The 19,717-nt window shown below is 40.7% G+C and overlaps 1 protein-coding gene across 1 annotated transcript in view; it reads right to left on the reverse strand.

Moving 5' to 3' along the window:
* agbl4 (ATP/GTP binding protein-like 4) overlaps nucleotides 1-19,717 on the reverse strand; it is a 318,584-nt gene that overhangs the window by 63,486 nt on the left and 235,381 nt on the right. Inside the window, exon 6 of the mRNA XM_034706015.1 lies at nucleotides 10,308-10,347. Within this exon, the coding sequence (XP_034561906.1) occupies nucleotides 10,308-10,347 (40 nt within the window). The remainder of the gene's footprint in view (nucleotides 1-10,307; nucleotides 10,348-19,717) is intronic.

A 19,717-nucleotide genomic window follows, 5' to 3' on the forward strand; every position in this document is an offset into this window, starting at 1 on the left:
ACAAAGTAGAGGATATACACAAGAAGGTATTTCATGTTGGTTGGGCCTCTAAAGAATGATGTACCAATTTCACATTCTCTGAACCAATTTTCTCATAAAAGACACAATGATGCATGAGAAAACCTAAACCAGAGATGAACCACAACACTGCATGAAATGCAGAAACTATCTTCTTCGGTATGAGGTACCATGCATGGAAAGAATTTCATTGTAATCAACTACTGAAATAAAAACTTGGCCTGAATGAGCTTATTCTTTGCAACCCCCCACACAAATCAGGATTTGTTTTTAACAAATTTTACCATCAGTTTTTGTTGGTATGAAAATAAGAGACAGATTTTCTTCTGAGTAAAACCCAGATGTTTATGTCCTGGTACACATTTAATCGTCTCAATTAATTCATGTATAAATTTCTGCATCTGCAGGAGTTTGAAAATGTTGTTGATTAACATCCTAAAATTGGTATCTTCAAGAGTCATATTTCTTGTAAAATCACTTCTTGAACAACATTAATCCAAAAATGTGGTGTAACTTTAAATCTGCACTGAAATTCACTAAATATAACTGTTGAATATTCTCTGCTCTGACGAGCTTGTTGTTTATGGTGGTCCTGTGAAAGTAAGTGATTTGTTTTAATTATTTTGCCTATAACACGGACAATGCAAAGTCACCCACTCTCACGGAGGACAGCACAGTGACATTGAGGATTGCAGATTCACGTGTGTGTGTGTGTGTGTGTGTGTGTGTGTGTGTGCGCGTGCGTGTGTGTGTGTGTGTGTGTGTGTGTGTGTGTGTGTGTGTGTGTGTGTGTGTGTGTGTGTGTGTGTGTGTTGTGTAAAGCTTCCTGCAGGGAGACTGAATCTGTAGTCCTGTAGCTGAACCCACCAGTGAAAGCAGGGCAATTAAAAGCAGACTTTCCCTATGGAAATCAATAATGTATCAAACTTTTATTTATACATACATCACTCAGCATTCACACCCATTTGGCGTACATGCTCACTCTGACACGGGGAAAGACGCACAGACTGAGAGCTGTTAAAGCCCTCGACTGTGGCAGTGGGTATATCTCCCAGAGATACATACATAGAGTAACATGCAATAGTCCCATACCAACAATTTATCAGATAGGCAGGTTAACTGTAAGCCTTATTATTAGTAACAGACTTAAAATGTGGCCATGAGCTCCAATAGTTAGCATCCTAAAGGCTCTAAAGCAGAGAGGATGCAGTAGGTTGTAAATAACAGTGATGCAGTGGTTGTTTGGAGAGAAGATGTCCTGGCCCACACACACACACACACACACCCGAACACAACCACACACACAGGGTCCAAAAACTCAATCCAGCAGCCATAACACAGAGACAGAGTGGCATCAACCTCTATTATCTAGTCCCTATGCTGCTAACACAAAAGGCTCCCTGGAACAAAAATCCAATCAGTCCTCTCTAGGAGGATTTGCTCCACAGCAGTGCTCAGCAACACTGGTGGCTCTGCTGGTGACAAAGAAATAATCTCAGAGCCCACAGCCTGTTCACAGCCTGTTTACTGCCTCCGTCACATTGCCCTTTTAGAAAGAGGACAGACAGACTCTCTGCTTCTCTTGTTGTCATTTACTGTCCTCTGAGTTTAGCACCCTCTATCTCTCTCTCCGTCTCTGCATGCAGGAACATGAAACACATGGCTGACTGTGTGTACAGTGCGTGAAATTACCGTATTTGCGATACAGCGAGTATTTACTCTAAGCATTAGCAATATAGGCCTGACAAAAGAGATCCTTCAGGCATAAAAGCTAAATTCAGGTTTGGAATAATTGTTTGATGACAAATATTTTCAAAATATTTTCAATATTGCACTGCCCCCCCCCGCCTTATCCCCCAATCCTCCCTCCCTCCTATCTCCCACAGTCCTCCCTTCTTTGTCTGGTGAATTATCACACTCGTTCTTCATTCATTAGCATGCTGCTGCTTATTTAGCTACGCTGCTGAGAAGCCTTCAACAAAATCAAGTGAAAAATACTCAATATAAAGCGGCTAGCACGTATCCCCCCGTTTCTCTCACTCCCTCCCTCCCTCCCTCCCTCCCTTCCCTTCCTCCAATCCTTCATCTTCTTCTTTGTTTGTTTTATGTGTTTTTTTAACCCACATCAAAATGGAAGCATAGTCGCCCATAATGAAGAGGAGGGGGATAAAATATGCAAATTCACAGAGAAAGGATATAATTAGGGCAATAATAGGAAGTGTTGTTTTCACAGCTGCTCATTTACACAAAGGACTGATTTTTTTTAAATAATGTTCTTCTCTGTTTTCTCTTACTCCCATTCCCTCCCTCCCTCATTCCCTGCCTCACTTACTCAAGGTGCAAAGTCTTATGGTCCACTTAAAACAAATCACTGCAGATATGCGGCCCAGAAACCAGCCGACCATGCTGTGGTCAAGTCACCCAGAGATTTCTATTAACATGGGTTTGTACCACAGGCCTGGATGACAAGCAGGAGGGCGCACACTGTTCGTTCTAGACCTGTGCGAATGTATTTTTACTTCTCTGGGATCAACTCAGGTTGCATGAAAATATGTCTGAGAAAGAACTCTGTTTGAGGACAGCACAAGCGCTACAACAGCAATGACCTCCTTACAAACTTAACATTTTGTGTTTCTTGCACACAGATAAAATGCTGCCACTGGCTCAGTAAATAGAGTTGCAACACTTTTTTCTACTTTAAAAGGAGTGAAAAGGTCATACTTAGCATTTCAAAGAAAGCAGTGAGCATGGCTAAAAGGTGATAAAGATTATTACACAAACAAAACTGGGACTGAATGAGGTTGAAATGAGATCTGACGGAATGAACTGGTTTCTATGTTTCAGACTAATTTGAGGGGGAGGATTACTTAAGAGATAAAGTTCAACTCATGTTGTCTGTTCAGCTGAACCAAAAACAATGCGCTACACATTAGGGGTTTACTCCTTTTTATCTGCACTAATGTAAAAAGAAAGGTTCATACTCTGAGGTTTAATATCACCACAGAAAGTTCACATTATCTACCTGTGTAACGAAGTAAGCTCTGCACAGGATTTAGAGGCTGAAGTGAAAAACCCACTGTACAGATGTATGACAGAGCTCTATGAGTGCAATTTGCAAGGGGGCTGAGAAAAATACATCATAGTCAAAACAACAGCAGCACCACAACAAAGACACAAATCCAATGATGTATCACTGTATTGTTTGGATGGCAGCCCAGAGACTTTCATCTGGAGAAATGGAAGTTATTAAATGGTTGAGGGAAGGCCAGGCTGGTGCAGTGAGTAAGTAAAAGAAAACTCAGTTGACCCCATGTTGTAAATAATGACTGTTTCTTGATGCATGGTATGTAAATGGAAAATTCTGGTGCATAAGAAAAACGGCAGAACTCATTGGACTTGACTTCATTTACCTAAAATGCAATTGTTAGTTGCGAGATTCAAGACTCATGGAGGTTTACTGTTATTCCAGAGTATGTAAGTAGATGGAAAGCATTTCCTGAGATATGTGGATTTTCTCAAGAGAGATGCAGGACGAGAAAGCCCTAGAAAGTCAACCAGATGCATGGAGGATTGGGTGGCAGTGACCAATTTCCTCATCATTTGAATGGAAATCTAAATTCCAACTAACTTATTATTTTAAAGGTAAGAAAACATTCAGTAAAAAGTCCAAAATGAGCACAGTTTATTTCAGACAGCTAAACAGGATCACAGATTCTGTGGGTAAATTATGTCATACTGGTTAGCCCAAGATTGGCTAAGGTTAGCAGAGCTAGAACCACCAGCCTTCAGTCCCTTCAGGTTAACATCCATGGGCGTTTTATGACCAGAGGAACTTTACCCTGGAACTAGGGACTTTACCCCGTAACTAGGGACTTGACCCCGGAACTACCTGCGTTTCAACCGATGGACCCAGGGTCTAAATTTAGTTCAGGGGTAGATTATCTACCCCTTAAAAAGGTCCCAAGGCTTTTGGGGGACAGGGCCTGCAATGCTGAATGTGTCCGATTGGTAGATTACCTGCAGTGTTTTTATTCCGCCTGCCGTCCACAATAACATCACACACATCTGTGATTTACTTGATTTCTCTTACTTTCATTTGTTCTATCTTTTTTATGTGTGTACTTTTCCCCCCCCAAAAAACGCTGTGATTCCCTTCATTTAGCAGCTTGTAACAGTAGCCTTCTCTCAGCCCACCGCAAGTCTGTGGCGGTCACACACTGATGCAATCAAATGGTTATATGCCAGTTAACCAGACACAGCCTACAAACAACTTTTTATCTATTTTCTAGATCAAGACACTGCCAAACTGCTCTGGGCTACAAGATACCAAATATAAGATCTTTGCTTGCATAAATCTGGGTAGTACAGCATTAAAGCATTGTAGCATTAGCCATTTAAGAGAGTTACAACCCCAGCAACACCTGGCAGGTGACTGCTTACATGCAACTCCGGCTTTTCATGCCTATAATAATAAAAATGAAACTTTTTTAACTGACTAATAAGTCTGCTTCTGACTAGTGAGGGTAACAACTTTTCATCGTTTAGTTAAACACACACATTCCCACTGGAAACATTGCTGCAAGTCTTGTCTGAGGATGACTGAATGAGTCATAGGACACTTGATTTCCCTAACAGCTGTACTGGTGACACTGTAAAATTGATCAGCCATGTTGATATTTCATTTAACTCATCAGGCCTACATCTGGAAGATAATAACTTGACCTTATGCAGAATGTCATTTTGTAGTTGGTGAACATATTTCCTGCCTAAGGAGTAATTATATTAGTTTTTAACTGGTAAGAATACTAGAAAGACAAGAGCGTGTCTTTTACCTGCTTTGTTGCTGGTTAAAAATACATGACTGATAAGATATTTTCCCTCAAAAATAATAGCTATAATATTTTTATGATCTTCATTGGTGATTTTAGGGGACTAGCCGTTTGTTTTCTCATGCAAATTTGAATAGTTTATCAAAACTACAGCATGTACAATGACAGATAAATATGCCACGGTTATAGAGGACGAGTACTTGGGTGTGCAAGCATGTGACCTCTGACCTCAGAGATATTTAGTGTTTTTTTGTCTGGATAGAGAAAAGCAGGAAACTCAAAGATTATCTGTAGAGAAAGAAGCTCTAATGAAGAACATTTCTATTCTGTTTGGGCAGAAACAGCAGGGAAATGAAGATACAAAGAGAGAAGTGATGGAGTGAAGCAAGAAGAAAGAAGTGAGAAGAGATCTGAGAGCTGCCAATTATCTCCAGAGTGCTTCATTGCTTTCGACACACACACACACACACACACACACACACACACACACACACACACACACACACACACACACACACACACACACACACACACACACACACACACACACACACACACACACATACGTGCTGCACGATCCTTAAAGTGTACACACAAGTGCACACACTCACACAAAACCTTCCCGTCAAATCTGCCCAGATCTCATGAATATGATTGACCTTTTTTCCACTGTAATGCTGAGAGCGCATAAAGGGGAGAAGAGAAACTAAACAGAGGCAAGCAGAGTTAATTTAGAACAACACTTTATTGGCTGCTGACTGCAGATATGGAAAAGGACAATCTAATCGATAGACTAAAGGAATGACAATGGCCTCTCAAATCAATGTCTGCACCCCATTTTCTCACTGTGAAAAGACAAAGCCTTCAGCACAGGCGTTTTTGTTGGTCTGTTTGCATCTGTTTGCACCTGTGCGTGTGTTTTCTGTGCTTGTGTGTGTGAGCATACCTGGCCGCTGCTGTGGTGGAACAGTTGCCAGGACTAATCATTATTTAGTTGTGGCGGGGCTGGAAAGGTCAGCAGTCTGAAATGTCAGGCTGTGTTCAACAGGAGCCAGATGCAGCCGTGCGCTGCTCAAGTGTCCAATTAAAGAGGGGCCGAGTGAGGTTTGAGTGGGTCTGCGTGTGGGGAGCAAGCGTGTGTGCATGTGTGTGTGAAATCAAAGAGACAGAGGGAAGATACAGAGTGTTTCCTGTTGTTTTTTTTCTCCACTCTAGTGTATATATTGTATGTATAAATACAATTAATACATGTGTTAGTCTGCATCTTCCTTCAGAGCAGCTAATGAATGCTATTAGAGAGAGAGGCCAACAGAGCAGCAGGGGCACACTCCGTATCAAATCTCTTTCTCTCCCACACACAGTACGTTATGAAGCCACTTTAGCCTATTAATTTGTACACACCCAGTGATTCCTCATGTTGTCCATGAGATGAAGAAGATAAGATGATAGAAAAAGGAGGGAATAATACAAGACAAAAGGGCAGAAATAAGAGGACAAAGGAGATGTGATAAAACAAGATCACTCATAAATAATAGTAGATAATGAGAGATGCTTAACCAACAACAAAGACAGAGTGTGTGTGTGTGAGAGAGAGAGAGCCATGTGAGAGGATGACAAGGAGAAAGGGAGCGAAGGAGCAGAAACTCCTTTAATCTGCAGGCAGAAGGAGAGGGTGTCCTGCCTGTGTTTCACTATCAGTCATCCATCTGAAAGCCTCACCTGCTCTTCATACAGTCATCATAATAACCTTCAACATGTTCAGTGTGTGTGTGTGTGTGTGTGTGTGTGTGTGTATTCCTGTCCGCTCACCCACTGTGAATAGTAATAAGCAGTGGGGCAGGATAAAATATGTCTGCCAAGTTAAGAATATAATAGACTTCCCTTCAAGGCCACACGTAACAACATTCTGAATAATGACCTGCAATAATTTACACAGCACACCCAGCTCTACGACGGTCATAGGAAGAAACCTTTCAGTGAGGAATAATTGAAAGCTATTTCAGTCTGTCGAGGGGCCCCTTCATGAGTGTGGATTTAACCCTGAATGAGGGGACTCCTTCTGTGTCCACCGCAAAAGCCCGTCCACAGAGATGCAGAGTGTGAAAGAAAGTTTTGCAACAGTATGGATGTAATTTAAATATAATAGAATATAATAGAATCAAATAGAATAGAATAGAATAGAATAGAATAGAATAGAATAGAATAGAAACAATTTATTAATGTCAGGTGTCTGCCAGATAAAATTATAAAAATCACATAAAACATGTAATTCAGGTGTCTGGCAGCTCATCTCCCATTGGCTAGAGAGTTATGAAGCCTAATGGCTGCAGGAATTAATGATTTTCTGTATCTCTCAGTATATCAGTCAGTATGACTGCAGTATATGTGGTATCATGGTGACTTTAGTAGTATCATTACAACAGAGCATTTTGTTTTTTTGTCAGCCAAGGTTGACTTTTGAGCGCGAGAGCATTTCTCTCTGTATTTATCACGCTTTAGTACCTTTTAGTGGCATTAAGACATCTTCCCTTACCTCAGCAACACAGAGTAACAAGGGTTATCTCTAAATGTGTTTCCAAAGGACTAAAAGCTTTTGCGTGAAGTTTTAACTGGTTGTGAAACAGACCAATTCTAAGAAGGATGCATCTTCATGACCTAATAAAGGAAACGAGACCATCCACAACAAGTTTGACAATCTCTATATTGTAATTGTTAATGGCTGAATCACCGAGTCAGACCAGATGATTGACAGCAAGTTTAAAAAAAGGCCATTTGTTTACTTTACCATAGCAAATACTCAAAGTGAGTCATACATTTGACTGTTGATAGAAAGCAGGATGAGATTCTTTGCAAGAATACACTTCTAACACAAGTGAAGGAAATGATCAGCATAGAGATGAGAGGTGACATTTTGTCAAAATTGACACAAACAGAAAGAGCATTAAAAAGACAAATAAATAAACTGAGTGGAATGTTTTTCTTTACTGCCTGCATAAAAGGCAGTATGCAATTTAACTTTATGCAAGTGTGATTTCGCTCAACTTTTTAACCAACACTGATGGAGCCTCAAAATGTGGATTTTCATTTAAATTGATTGCTTCACTGAATTTTGCCAGGTTACAATATGGGATGTGAAACATGGAGCGCTAAAGTGTAAGTTTGTTCAGCTTTTTATTGCACAGTATTTACTTAAATTTTGATCATGAGGTCCTACACAAGCCTTGAGAAGGTAGATGAGTATACACAGTACAGGCAAATTGCCTCCTTGGACTGTTCACGTTGTCATAACATAAGCATGGCGACTCTAGTATCGACTCTTTTTGAAGTTCTTTTGAGTAACTTTTGTCTACTTTAGCGCCCCTTCTGGACAAATAAGAACATCATATCTCTTTTGCAAATCTCCGCCTAAACTCATGTCGGAAAGAACTTCTCAACTAGAATTCTTATCCTGCTTTCTCTGAATAGTCAGACACATCACTCACTGTGCATCTTTGTCATGAAAAATGTAGCACAATGCTCTTAGTGCAATACGCTGTACATCACTTAGTCTGTCACCTACCCCCAGCAGCAGTTTAAGGCATTAAAAATATCGATACAGAGGCTATCAGTCGTGTTGCTAATGGTTATGTTTGCTTCTGTAGCTCAAATAGAGACACTAATATTAATTTCAGTTTGTTTTATAACCAGATAAAAAATCCTCACCTGAGTGTATACACGTGTATTAACTAATAATCTATTTTTGTTGTCTCTGTTAATGGGACACATCTAAACAGCACTAATAGGAATACACCAACATTTACAATGGTATCACATAATCTTATTTCTCAGAGTCTAATCCTCCCTTTAAGTTTTCTCTCAATCCCCCTTTCCTTCCCAGCTCTTCCCCCTCCTCTGGTTACCCTCTGCCTGGGTGTGATTGGCAGGGTTGAGCCTTGCCTCTGCTCAGGGCCTGAGGAACAGCTGCAACATAAACCCGCTAAATTAACCCGGTCACCACATATGCATTATTCTAATCAAAGCACATTAGATCATCCAGATACTTTAGACATATGGGTCTCTGTATCCTCCTTGCCGTCCCCATCTGTTTCTCCTCCCCCGTTTTTCAAATTTCTCCTTGCTTTCCATCTCAGCAGATCCCTCGTTCTCACAGCTGCCTCTCTTCAGAAAAAAAACAAAAACTGGCAGATTTCTTGCAACTACTTTGGGACATGTTTGCGCATTGAGTCAAACTCTGAGCGCCATATGCGAGTCTGCAAGTTACAAGTCTGTGTGTTACAAGTTTGGGTTGTGAATTTCACACTACTGACACTACTTTGTACAAGTCATACAGTCATTTTCCTTTTCATATGCAGAATATGAAACTAAATGTTCATCAGAACCACAATGCAATGTGCCTTTAAAAATCAACTGATGTATTTAATTTCTGAATATCTTTCTCATTAAATACATGTTTTAACAGCTTACTTTAAGGACATTTTAACGCAAGATGGATTCAAGATAAAACATGGCAGCATTTCCTGAGTGCAAAAGTGTTTAAAGCGCATGTGTAGATACCATGACGCAAACCCAAAAGAGTGGCATGCAGAAAGATGAATAAGAACATCTGAAGTTGAAGAAAGATAATCATTTTCAAGAAGAGAACAGTGAGGATGTCTGCACATCTGTCTGTTTACCTGTAGCATTGATATCAAATGCAAAAACTATCATGGCAGCGTTGGTCTCTGTTGTGTCTGCCATCATGTTGTTAACATTACATTGTGGCTTCCTCAGCGTGCTTTTGATGTCACGTCCTGCCTCCCAAGACTCACCCTTCCTGTCCATGACACCCCACTCGTCTGACAGAGAAGACTTCACACTGAGGGGGTGTGTGAACAAGCAATTTTGGAAATTCCAGGGGCAGAATGAGAGAGAGAGAGAGAGAGAGAGAGAGAGAGAGAGAGAGAGAGAGAGAGAGAGAGAGAGAGAGAGAGAGAGAGAGAGAGAGAGAGATGTATGCTCATACACTGGTCATGGATGACCCCTTTAACTCAATGAATTTATGAGTCCCGTATTAATACATCACAAAGCTTGAGGGCAATACTTCTTTGACATTTCATTCACAGCATCCCTTAATGCACATACAGCTGGTCATAACTGACAGACATCATCACATCAGCACAACTCCTGCTCTGTAGAAGCACAATGTCCTGTGTGCTTATTCATTTGTGTGTTTATGTAGCAAAAGATGCATCCAGAAAACAGCTTGTTGCCCTTTTAGCAGCCCAGAGTGTGTTAGGGAAAATAAGTTGTGTGTCTTTCGGCATATTTCTGTCAAATCAAATTCCATGCTCTATAAAAAAACATGGGAAAAACTAATACTAAGCTTTCTATGTGGGCTTCTCAGGCATGGTACATGTCAAGGGTGGCGTGTTGATGAAAAGGAGAGGCAAAAGTGAAGTTCAAAAGAGCTCAGGGACTTACCAAGGTTGGTGATGGTTAACAGATCGAGACGTCTTTGTTGCTGCAAAAAAAAAGGGAGAGGAAATTTAGAGAAACTTCATAAATTCCACATCAATCATAAGTTTTGTGTTATTATCTGTTTGTCTTTCAGAGGTTAACTATTACCACACATATACTGTATTGGTCAAGTCCTCCACAACCTCTGAATGGCATTTTCTTTTGTAATTTCTATCTTAACAGAGATACAGTGTCATTATTAACAAAGTAAAGATGTCTCCTCTAAATGACTTCTTCATCAAACTGATGGTCAGTGAAGGTTACCTCTGATGTATTTCAACATTCTACTTGAAGAATCTGCAGGTTTGTTTAACTATTAGTAGCTTCACCAGCTCTCTCTCTCTCTCTCTCTCTCTCTGAGTGTGTGTGTGTGTGTGTGTGTGTGTGTGTGTGTGTGTGTGCGTGTGTGTGTGCGACCTCATGGTGTTAGAGTGTGTTTCAAAGTGTGTGCAATTTTACACTTGAGGTCTCCAGCAGCTAAGGGGAAGTCTAGAGGAGGCGCTAGCTGGCTGCCCCTCTCTTTAACCTACTGCCTTCTTAGACATACACGCGCACACACACACACTTGACAAACACACATACACACGCACTGTAGTGCAGTAATCAACACCTCATCCCTCTTCATCTAGCAGTCCCTCAGGAAAGAAGATCTTCACGTGCTAGGGAAGGATGAAGGGTGTGTGTAGGTCTGTATGTGACAGAGTACAGCTAGGTCACAGTTCCAGCTTTTAGGACTAGACTGCATTAATATTCAAGCACCATACTAACCAGTTGTTGAGAGGGGTAAGTAAAGAGACTCTCATACTTGGAGTACTTCTCTCCTTACATACAGTGCTGCCTGGAGTGGAGCTCTCTGATAGGCTACTCAACACTTATTTTAGTATTTAGCAGATGCTCTTACCCAGAATGACTTATAATATACACTATAAGTAGACTGGGGGGCAGCAGGTGCAACACTGGAATAACTTCAGATGCAAGTTTACCCATAGCGTATATAATAAAGACCGCAACATAGAGAATAATACTCCTTGGAAAAATATTATGTGATGAAAAATCAAATCTTGTTAGAAACGAGTGCTTAGGATAGAGTTGTGAGTAGAAGGAGAACATGAAGTTATGATAGGTAGTGGTTTATAAGCACTCCAGTTATCATTGCATTTCTATAATGTTAATTCTGTACGCTATGTACTTAAAATCCAGATACAGTTAAGCGATTTCCTCCAATATAGGCCCGGTACAGAAATCTACATGTTCTGTGATGTTCACAAATAAAACATGTTTTCTTCTCATTTGTTTTGACTCATTTGTCCCTGTTATCATTGTCCTCCTAAATAGCATCATGTGGCTCTTTGTCCCCTTTATGTGTGTGTCAGTGTTCGTTGCGTGTGTGTATTTTAGCACTCAATGTGTGTATGAGAATTATTGTTTTCCTTGTTTTATTCATTGCTGGCTGTAAAACAAATGGCCCCTCAAGGATAATAAAGTTTACCTTTCCTCAGTACATAAAACTGAGAAAACAATGCTCAGGGAATTTATAAACAGCGTGGTCAGGTAGTTTGTCCAGCAGTGGTTGCTCCAACTCAAAATCTGTCCACAAATCATACATGAGGTGTAGAAAGGTTATAGTTTTGGGGCTATGTTGCACGTATTATTACACAGAGACGAGTTCTGAATGGCTGGGTTGGGTGTTCATTCAGTAAAAGGCTACAGTGGTTCAGGGGTTGCCAGTTCTGTGTTGAAATTGAATTTTGTTTTACAAAATAAAGCTTTCCATTAGTAACACTTTATCCACCAAGATCCGAGATTATGTGGACAAGCACATAAAGCCAGAACCAACAAAACAGACCACATTCAGTTATCAGAATATGTAGAGGGATCAGTCCCGTATTGGCGATCTACAGTGTACAAGTTTCCTCTATTGTGCTGATAAAGTGGAGGACACACTATGAAGAGATGTGAACTGAAACCAAGATGGAATTCGGTTTTTCAAGTACATATTTTATTTTTTTCTATTAAAATATGACTGCTGTATGATTAGTATCCATGATTTAGAATTGGTATAAATAAGCTAACAAACCTGCACATTCCCCCTCAGTTGTTTTGTGTTTACATAATGCAAGTACAATCATCTGCCATCACTTAGGTCTGACATTGTAATAAGGCTTTTTTTTTTTTGCTTTGATAAATAAACAAATACATTGAACTTCATTTTCTCTATCAAAGGCCTCCTACAACTATATCTGGAGGTAATTTTTTTGCCCCGTTCTTTCAACATTTGAGTCTTAAAGTGTTAAGAAAGCAGCTCTCTGAGTGTCCTCACATTTTCATATTGGTGCAAAAATGAGGTCTTCGGATTTCACCATACAAGCTGGCATAAAGATAACCACTACATTTTTTTCCCCCTTAAAATTAGTAGCCATATAAGTTCAGAATTTCTGTATCAGTCCGGCTAGAACTGAACATTATATTTAGGCCCTTGTGTATAGAGATGTACATCAGGAATTAGTAGACTGGCCCCTCTGGATGTTTTTTTAAATTTAATTATTTTGTTATAGGAAAGCCATTTGTTGTTATGTCGTGCATCCACTTTAATTAGTTTGAAAAAATGAGTTTTTTATGCAGTATTTAACAGTATGTTAGGTTTAACACAGTCTGTAAAAATATCTGCTAGAAAAATCATGTTTATTTGAATACAAAGCTTAATGCTAATGAGCCAGGTGCAGGGCTTTAAAGCTGTAAGTCATTGAAATTTGATGAGAAAGATGAGGTGGTGAAACTACTCAATGCAGAAAAAGGTCTTGTCAGGGTTTTTCTTTAGACTAGAGTCTTTAGTCAGTCACTTGAGAGACTGACTGATGCTTGAGCAATGACTCCGGGGAGATCATTCTAACGTAAGGGAGACAGAAAAAAAGACAAGATGGTTTCTTAAAACTCTCCTTATCATCATGAAAATGTTTGGTTGTTTAATTATGTATATCACCTTGTGCAAAATTCATATACCAGCACTGTGGAGGCTTTAGGTTGCCTGTAAAGCTACGGCTGAGATGTGTTTCATATTGGTGGTGCAGGTAAAGATTGCAGGATGGGCGACCATGTAAGCAGTAGAGGTCACTGTGACAACATGAGACACAGAGCAACAAGAGAGCAAGCTGTGATCATAAAGGTCCACCACTACACATACTCACACACAGATTACACACACATGCCCTCCACCCCTAACCTCCGATGTCTCACACACATACAGCCACACACACTCTGAAATCACAACCTGTGGAGAAGGCTGGCTCTGTACAGTCAGTGTGGAATGAGGCCACAGCAGGAATCAATATCATCAGAGAAATATTTATACCTCCAGTACTTCTCACTTTAGCTGAGCAGGTGAAGCTTGAAGCATTTTTCACTTGCCCCTCCTCAAAATATATATTTTTAATTTCTTGTCATCATTTTGTTGAAATGTTTTCTACGAATCCTTGGAGGTTCAGTTTTTTATGTTTCTATTACACTGTCCACTACTTTTGAATTAGAGTAAAAATAAAAACCAACTCAGATTTTTCCTGGCAAGCTTTCTGCATAATGTGTGTGTTAGGTTGGTTCAATCATCACTTAGAATGTGTATCACCCTCTACTGGTCACTCCTGTCCCCTGCAAGAAAAACCATGGTAGACTGAAAAAACAGCATCATTGAAAATATTTCTATTATGTGATAAAATTAATGAAATTATATGTTTGAACACAGACATAACTAAAATGCACTCAACATATCATAAGTAAAGGAATTTCTTATTCTGACAACATTTTAAAATCTAATCTCAAGTTGTTAGAAAGTAATTTTTAGATAAGCAAAAACACACACACAGATGAAGTGTCAGCTTGTTTAAGCGTGCCAGTACTTATCCACAGATAATGAACTAGTGGTGGAGACTTACAACACACCACCACTGCTCTCTCCTCCTGCTGCTTTTGTTAGCCCTCAACATGGATAAGGTGCTTAGTGTTCCTTTGGAGGGAGAGAGACAGACAGACACATGCACACAAAGAGAGCGCGCGGGGGAATCTGACACACAGAGAATTACATTAGCAAAAGCATTTCAGGGCAGAAAATTGGATTGAATTAATCTTTATCAAATACAGCCAAAAGCTGAGGGATCACACCCTGGTAGAAGCCGGCCCAGACTCAGAGTGGCTGGCCAGTGTCCCCCCCACTGCCATAATGACATGAAACACGCTGCAGAACCAACTGCAGAGAGTATTTGTTGTCGACTAAATGATTGTGTGTGGGGTTTAGAACAGAGAGGCCAGGTTATTGTAGGTATTTGTTTTTGCTTTGCCACATAGCTCAACATTTTAACTGGTTTAGAGCATTAGCGCAATAAAGAGATGGGCAACATGACAGCCCCCCAGAAGTGAAGCCCAAAGATGAGGAGCTACCACTGCTGAGTGGCTGCTGTATAGTTCATAAATGACGCCTCCTCCATGTTATAAGACAAGACATTAATGAAAGTTGATAATCAAACTTAACATAAAATAACTTTATTCTAAAATATACTTTCTAAACTAATAATACAAGAGTCATTGGGCTTTTTGTAAGTGTGAGTTTCAGCTTCAAAACAACACTTGCTGTAGATTGTATCAAGTGAAGGATCTCGCTATTTCATAGATTAGCACAATGTTTGTACTGTGGCTCCAAGAGCCGATCCCTACTCCCCAGACTCTGGCCCCGTATTAATAGGGTGTTTGTGTCTCTCACAGGGGGCATTGGTAGCACTTTTGTACACCAGAAAGAGGTGGAGACGTGTCATCCATCATTTGCAGTCATAGTTTACAGCTTCAAAGATACTGTTAAACTAACCTGATGTATTGGGCTGCATTTATACAGGACTGCGAAAAGTTCAAATCATTATTTGCAAAATCTTGTCTGGCTCAGGTACACTGATGTTTACCACAGGTAAATCTCAGCTGGACCTTCCAGCGAAAGTGTTATTAGGTCAGAAAACAAGGAAGCAGCAGAGAGCCAGAGGTGACGGCCACTCCAGCTGTCACTGCAGTCTAACCAGCCAGCGTGGACTCCTGGGCTCTGTGGCCGGCACGATGATAAACAATACTGCTACAGAACAAGAGACAGCAGCCCTGAATTATCTACAGTGTTATATGAGAACATAATTAAGTTCTATTTTGCAGGCGAGTAACCCGACAAGGAAACCTGCATCACTGCTTCTATTTTCAGATGTTTTATAGGCACAGGTCCTGATACAGTACAGTCTTAGACTCCGTAAGTGTAGTGATGCAATTTTCAAAGACTTAAAAGCAATGTAAAATATCTAAGACCAATAATAAAACTCTTGTGATAATCCATCCTGAATATATGTATTAAAAAAATCATATCTAACAAATTGCCTTCAAAAACAGGTCTGACAACCTCCACTCTCCTACAGAAATCTATAACGTTCTAATCAGTACAAATACGGTCATTAACAAAACCAATCAGCAGACCAGATAGCAGACTGTGCCACCTAATCTGGCCGAGAGTTGGAGGGGGAGGGGGTGAGGGTCAAATGGAATGACAGCAGTGGAAAACCCATTAATGTACTAAACCCTTACTTTATGGCCAAATTAAATATTCATGCACAATCTACCCAAAACCCATTTGCCAACATTTCCTCCAGGATTTACTTTTCATATTTGCTGATTGTTATCAAACAGAAAAGAGAGATTGAGGAAGTGGAAGGAGGGAAGTTGCAGAGGTGGAGTGGAGACTAAAAAAGTAAAATCCAAGCCGTTATTTTGTTGCTCATTTCAAATTAATTTAAAGGCAATATTGCTCAAATACACTGCTCTGGACACGATTCGACTACATGGGCACTTTTCGATTTGTCACATAAAGAGAACGATAAAGCTAAGAGATGACAGTGGAATATTTGGCATTTAAGACAATGCACAGTTGATATGCTGTTAACTATTATTTTCAGTCATACAGATGATTTAATAATAGAAAATGTGACGTCTTCTAAATTCACCGCTGACTAAAATACACTGAACCAAACAGTGACACGTTTTTTTTTTTGTCACTTGGCAGAGTTGGAGACAAGTTGAAGACACAAAAATGCCCTGCACTTTTACTTTTTTTTTGGCAAACTTGTTAGCAAACAGTTTCCTATTTAGATGTCTGCAGATTAAGAAAATTGAGAATGTTTGCATTTATTTGCAGATATCTGTCTGGCCACTCATAAATGCAAGTCCAATATTTTATCTCCTTTTAGCACTATTTTGTTCTCCACCAACTACTGACAGAAATGTCTGCCTTTGGCCTGCCCAGTGCTCCGCTATGCTCACCAGCTGGATAATAATTGTGTCTGTCTGCTGTTTTATGATGAGCAAGTAGACTGTGAGAGTGGAAGGAGTGAACCAAAACAGTTATATAACAGAAACCACAAAACCAAAAGAGTTGTAGAACAATTACCCAGATGAGATCGCTCTACAGGCAGAGCTGAAGAGTGAGGTGGTCAACTGTGTGTTCAAAAGTTTATACCAAAGATGGCATTAAATAGATTTTTCTGACAATGATGGGATATTTCCCATAACACAAAGCCTGCCATGGTTCTGCTTTTTCAATTCAATTCAAGTGCAGGCGATAGTCTTAAGTTGTTTTAACACACTCGTAACATAGCAGGAAAATAAAATAAAGTAAGTTATTGAAGAAATATTGCTTCTTTTTTTTAGTATATCTGCTAACTGGCCTTTTGTCTTCGTTTAAAGATGACAACTTGCTAACTACTTGAATTTATGCTTCCTGATGTAATTATGGTTGAACATTAATGCTCTCTTGATGAGGTCACATACAGGAAACAAATACCTGGATTCAGTCCCATGTTTTCCACTGTGAGCCATAAAGACACGCAAACACACACACACATGCACTCACAAACATCACCCTATCGTATGTCCAGGGTCAGGGCAAGGGTCAATGGTTGATGGGGTTGTGAGTGAGAGAATGGCTGTCAACAGCCTGACTCATCTTCCATCTTCCTCTGGCCCTCTAATCTCATTGTTGCTGTGTACCTCATCTGGCATCTCATCTGAGTCACTACTTACCCTTCTGTGTATTTTTCACGGCTGAAACCCCACCACACAAACACACACACAAATATGTGCACACACAACGCCTAGACTGATCTGCAGCACCCCAGTCCGTGTGCCTAAATGCAGTCATCGTCCCTTGGTGACAAAGAGGGGAGGTGAGGTAAGAATGAGCTAATGGGATGAGCTGCTGAGGTTATGTTTGGGTGTGGCTGTCTCGCTTACTTAGATCAAGAGGGATGTAATTTTCAAGGTCTACAGGTGTTAAGGATGTAAGGCTCTTTAATAGTTCAAAACGGAATAGTTGAGATCACAAATTATTTTTAAATTGCCTAAATGCGTGAAATTAGAAAAAAATCTCATTAGTTTATTTCTCTAAGAAAACGGCTACTAGACATTAGAAATGTGATCAGATCTCCACTTGCATGACAGTGTCTTTAAGTGTGTGTTATAACTCTGAAAGGAGAGGAGAGAGGGAGAGAGTGCGAGAGAGGGAAGCTAGGATGGAGAGCAGCGCTTTGTTGCGTGACCAGGAGCCCTCGGTTAAAAATACAACAAACCAAATGAAAGATTTATTCCTTCTGAGAGTGGAGAGCAGCTTCCTCTTGAGCGGATGGAAAGGACAGCCACGGCCACCTGCACAGGGTGTACAGTCCTCCCTGCTGGTGCTATTACTGCTCTCCCTCCCTCACTGAAGTCATCTGATAGTGTGTACAACAGCAGACATATATAGATAATACTTGTAGATGATGCATGACGCATGAATATGCAAGCATGCATCAAAGATACAGAGCACACATGGCCATAGAGACACGCACTGAGTCAAAACATGCTATGCCATTCAGTGAACAAAAATGATTTTATTCAATGATGGATTTATAAAATATTTACTAGTTTCAAAGAGAAACTAAGCTACTGAGAAGACATTTCCATTGGAGGCTTTAGTATCATGGCACCCTACTCTGCTCTTAAACAGTACTTAAACTCTTGGATTAGAGAAGCCATGGGTATAGCCTTACCAAGTGGGAGAGTTATCATTGTTCTCAATATAAGCTCCTCTTGTGTTGAGGCAACAACCTACAGTCAGGTCTTCTGTGTCGAGGGCATTATGGCTTTGGACACCAAAAGACAGGGTCTGTTGTGTCTTTCAAAAAAATCTTAAAGCCTCTGAGAGCATGACTTGAAGTACTTAACATTTGAGTAAAAACAAACATCCATAGGTACTAGAAAACCTTGTTTAAAAAACAGCTAATTTTCCAGTTAAGAGCATTTCTCAGGACTGTGTAGGAGTGGTAGCTAATGTTTTGACATATGTCAATTAAACTAAACCATGGCAACAGTCACAAAACAACATGACAAAAGGCAGAGAAAGTGTAGTCCCTACATGTTTAAGCCACGTAACTGTGAACCAGAAGACGAAGAAACCCCAGCGTCTGATAGTTATTCATTTCAAATGGTCTCCGAGTGCTGAGTTACAAAATACTTATATCACTACGCAGTGCCTGGAGCAGCGGAGGCTGAAGTGCAGGAAGACAGGGCAGGGCTCCGGGTGCCAGACGAAGCCGTTTGGAGAAGCCCTGAGCTTTCTGGGCAAAGTTGAGGAACCAGTCCTGGGGGGAATGAGTGCAGCATATGCAGGACTGCTTTAGCACACTCCATGGCTCACCAAAAATGCAGCCCACACCAAGTCCATAACAATTGGGGAATAGAAGACTGACAAGCTGTCACCTTCACCGGTGGATGTGCAGAAAGGGATTACACACCTGAGCATATGGCGCAAACAACTAAAGGCTGATTTACACTTCTGCGTCGCCCCTACGCAGCAGGGGCTGACGCGGACATGAGCACTACATACTTGTGCGTCGATGTATCCTTGTCGGGCAGCAATTCTCTGCTGAAACGCTTGAGGGCAGTGTGGTCTCTCTGATAGCCTGTCACCTGCTTCCAGTCCCGCTACAATCTCTGTTTACTTTTCCACAGCGATTCAGAGCGTTTTATGTTAATCTACAGCTGATACATGTTGTTGTTTATCATGCAGACGTGACTACAGGGAATAATAGAGAGGAGGAGATGAAATACACGGTCGATGTGCAGCCGATGTCCGGGGTTCCGGAAGTGCTGCAAATGCTGGACACACAATGCGCCGAGCGGACCAATCACAGTGCTTGCGGCCCGCGTCGGTTCTACGCGTAGTTACATTTTGAAGGAGGTGCACGTCAGTTACTTGTGTAGGCCTCTGCATAGGTACGGGAGCTAGGCAGACGCCCGGCGTAGGCTACGCTGTTGATTCAATGCAGAAG

Source organism: Notolabrus celidotus, chromosome 2, assembly GCF_009762535.1.
Source record: "Notolabrus celidotus isolate fNotCel1 chromosome 2, fNotCel1.pri, whole genome shotgun sequence".
Classification (NCBI taxonomy): Eukaryota; Metazoa; Chordata; class Actinopteri; order Labriformes; family Labridae; genus Notolabrus; species Notolabrus celidotus.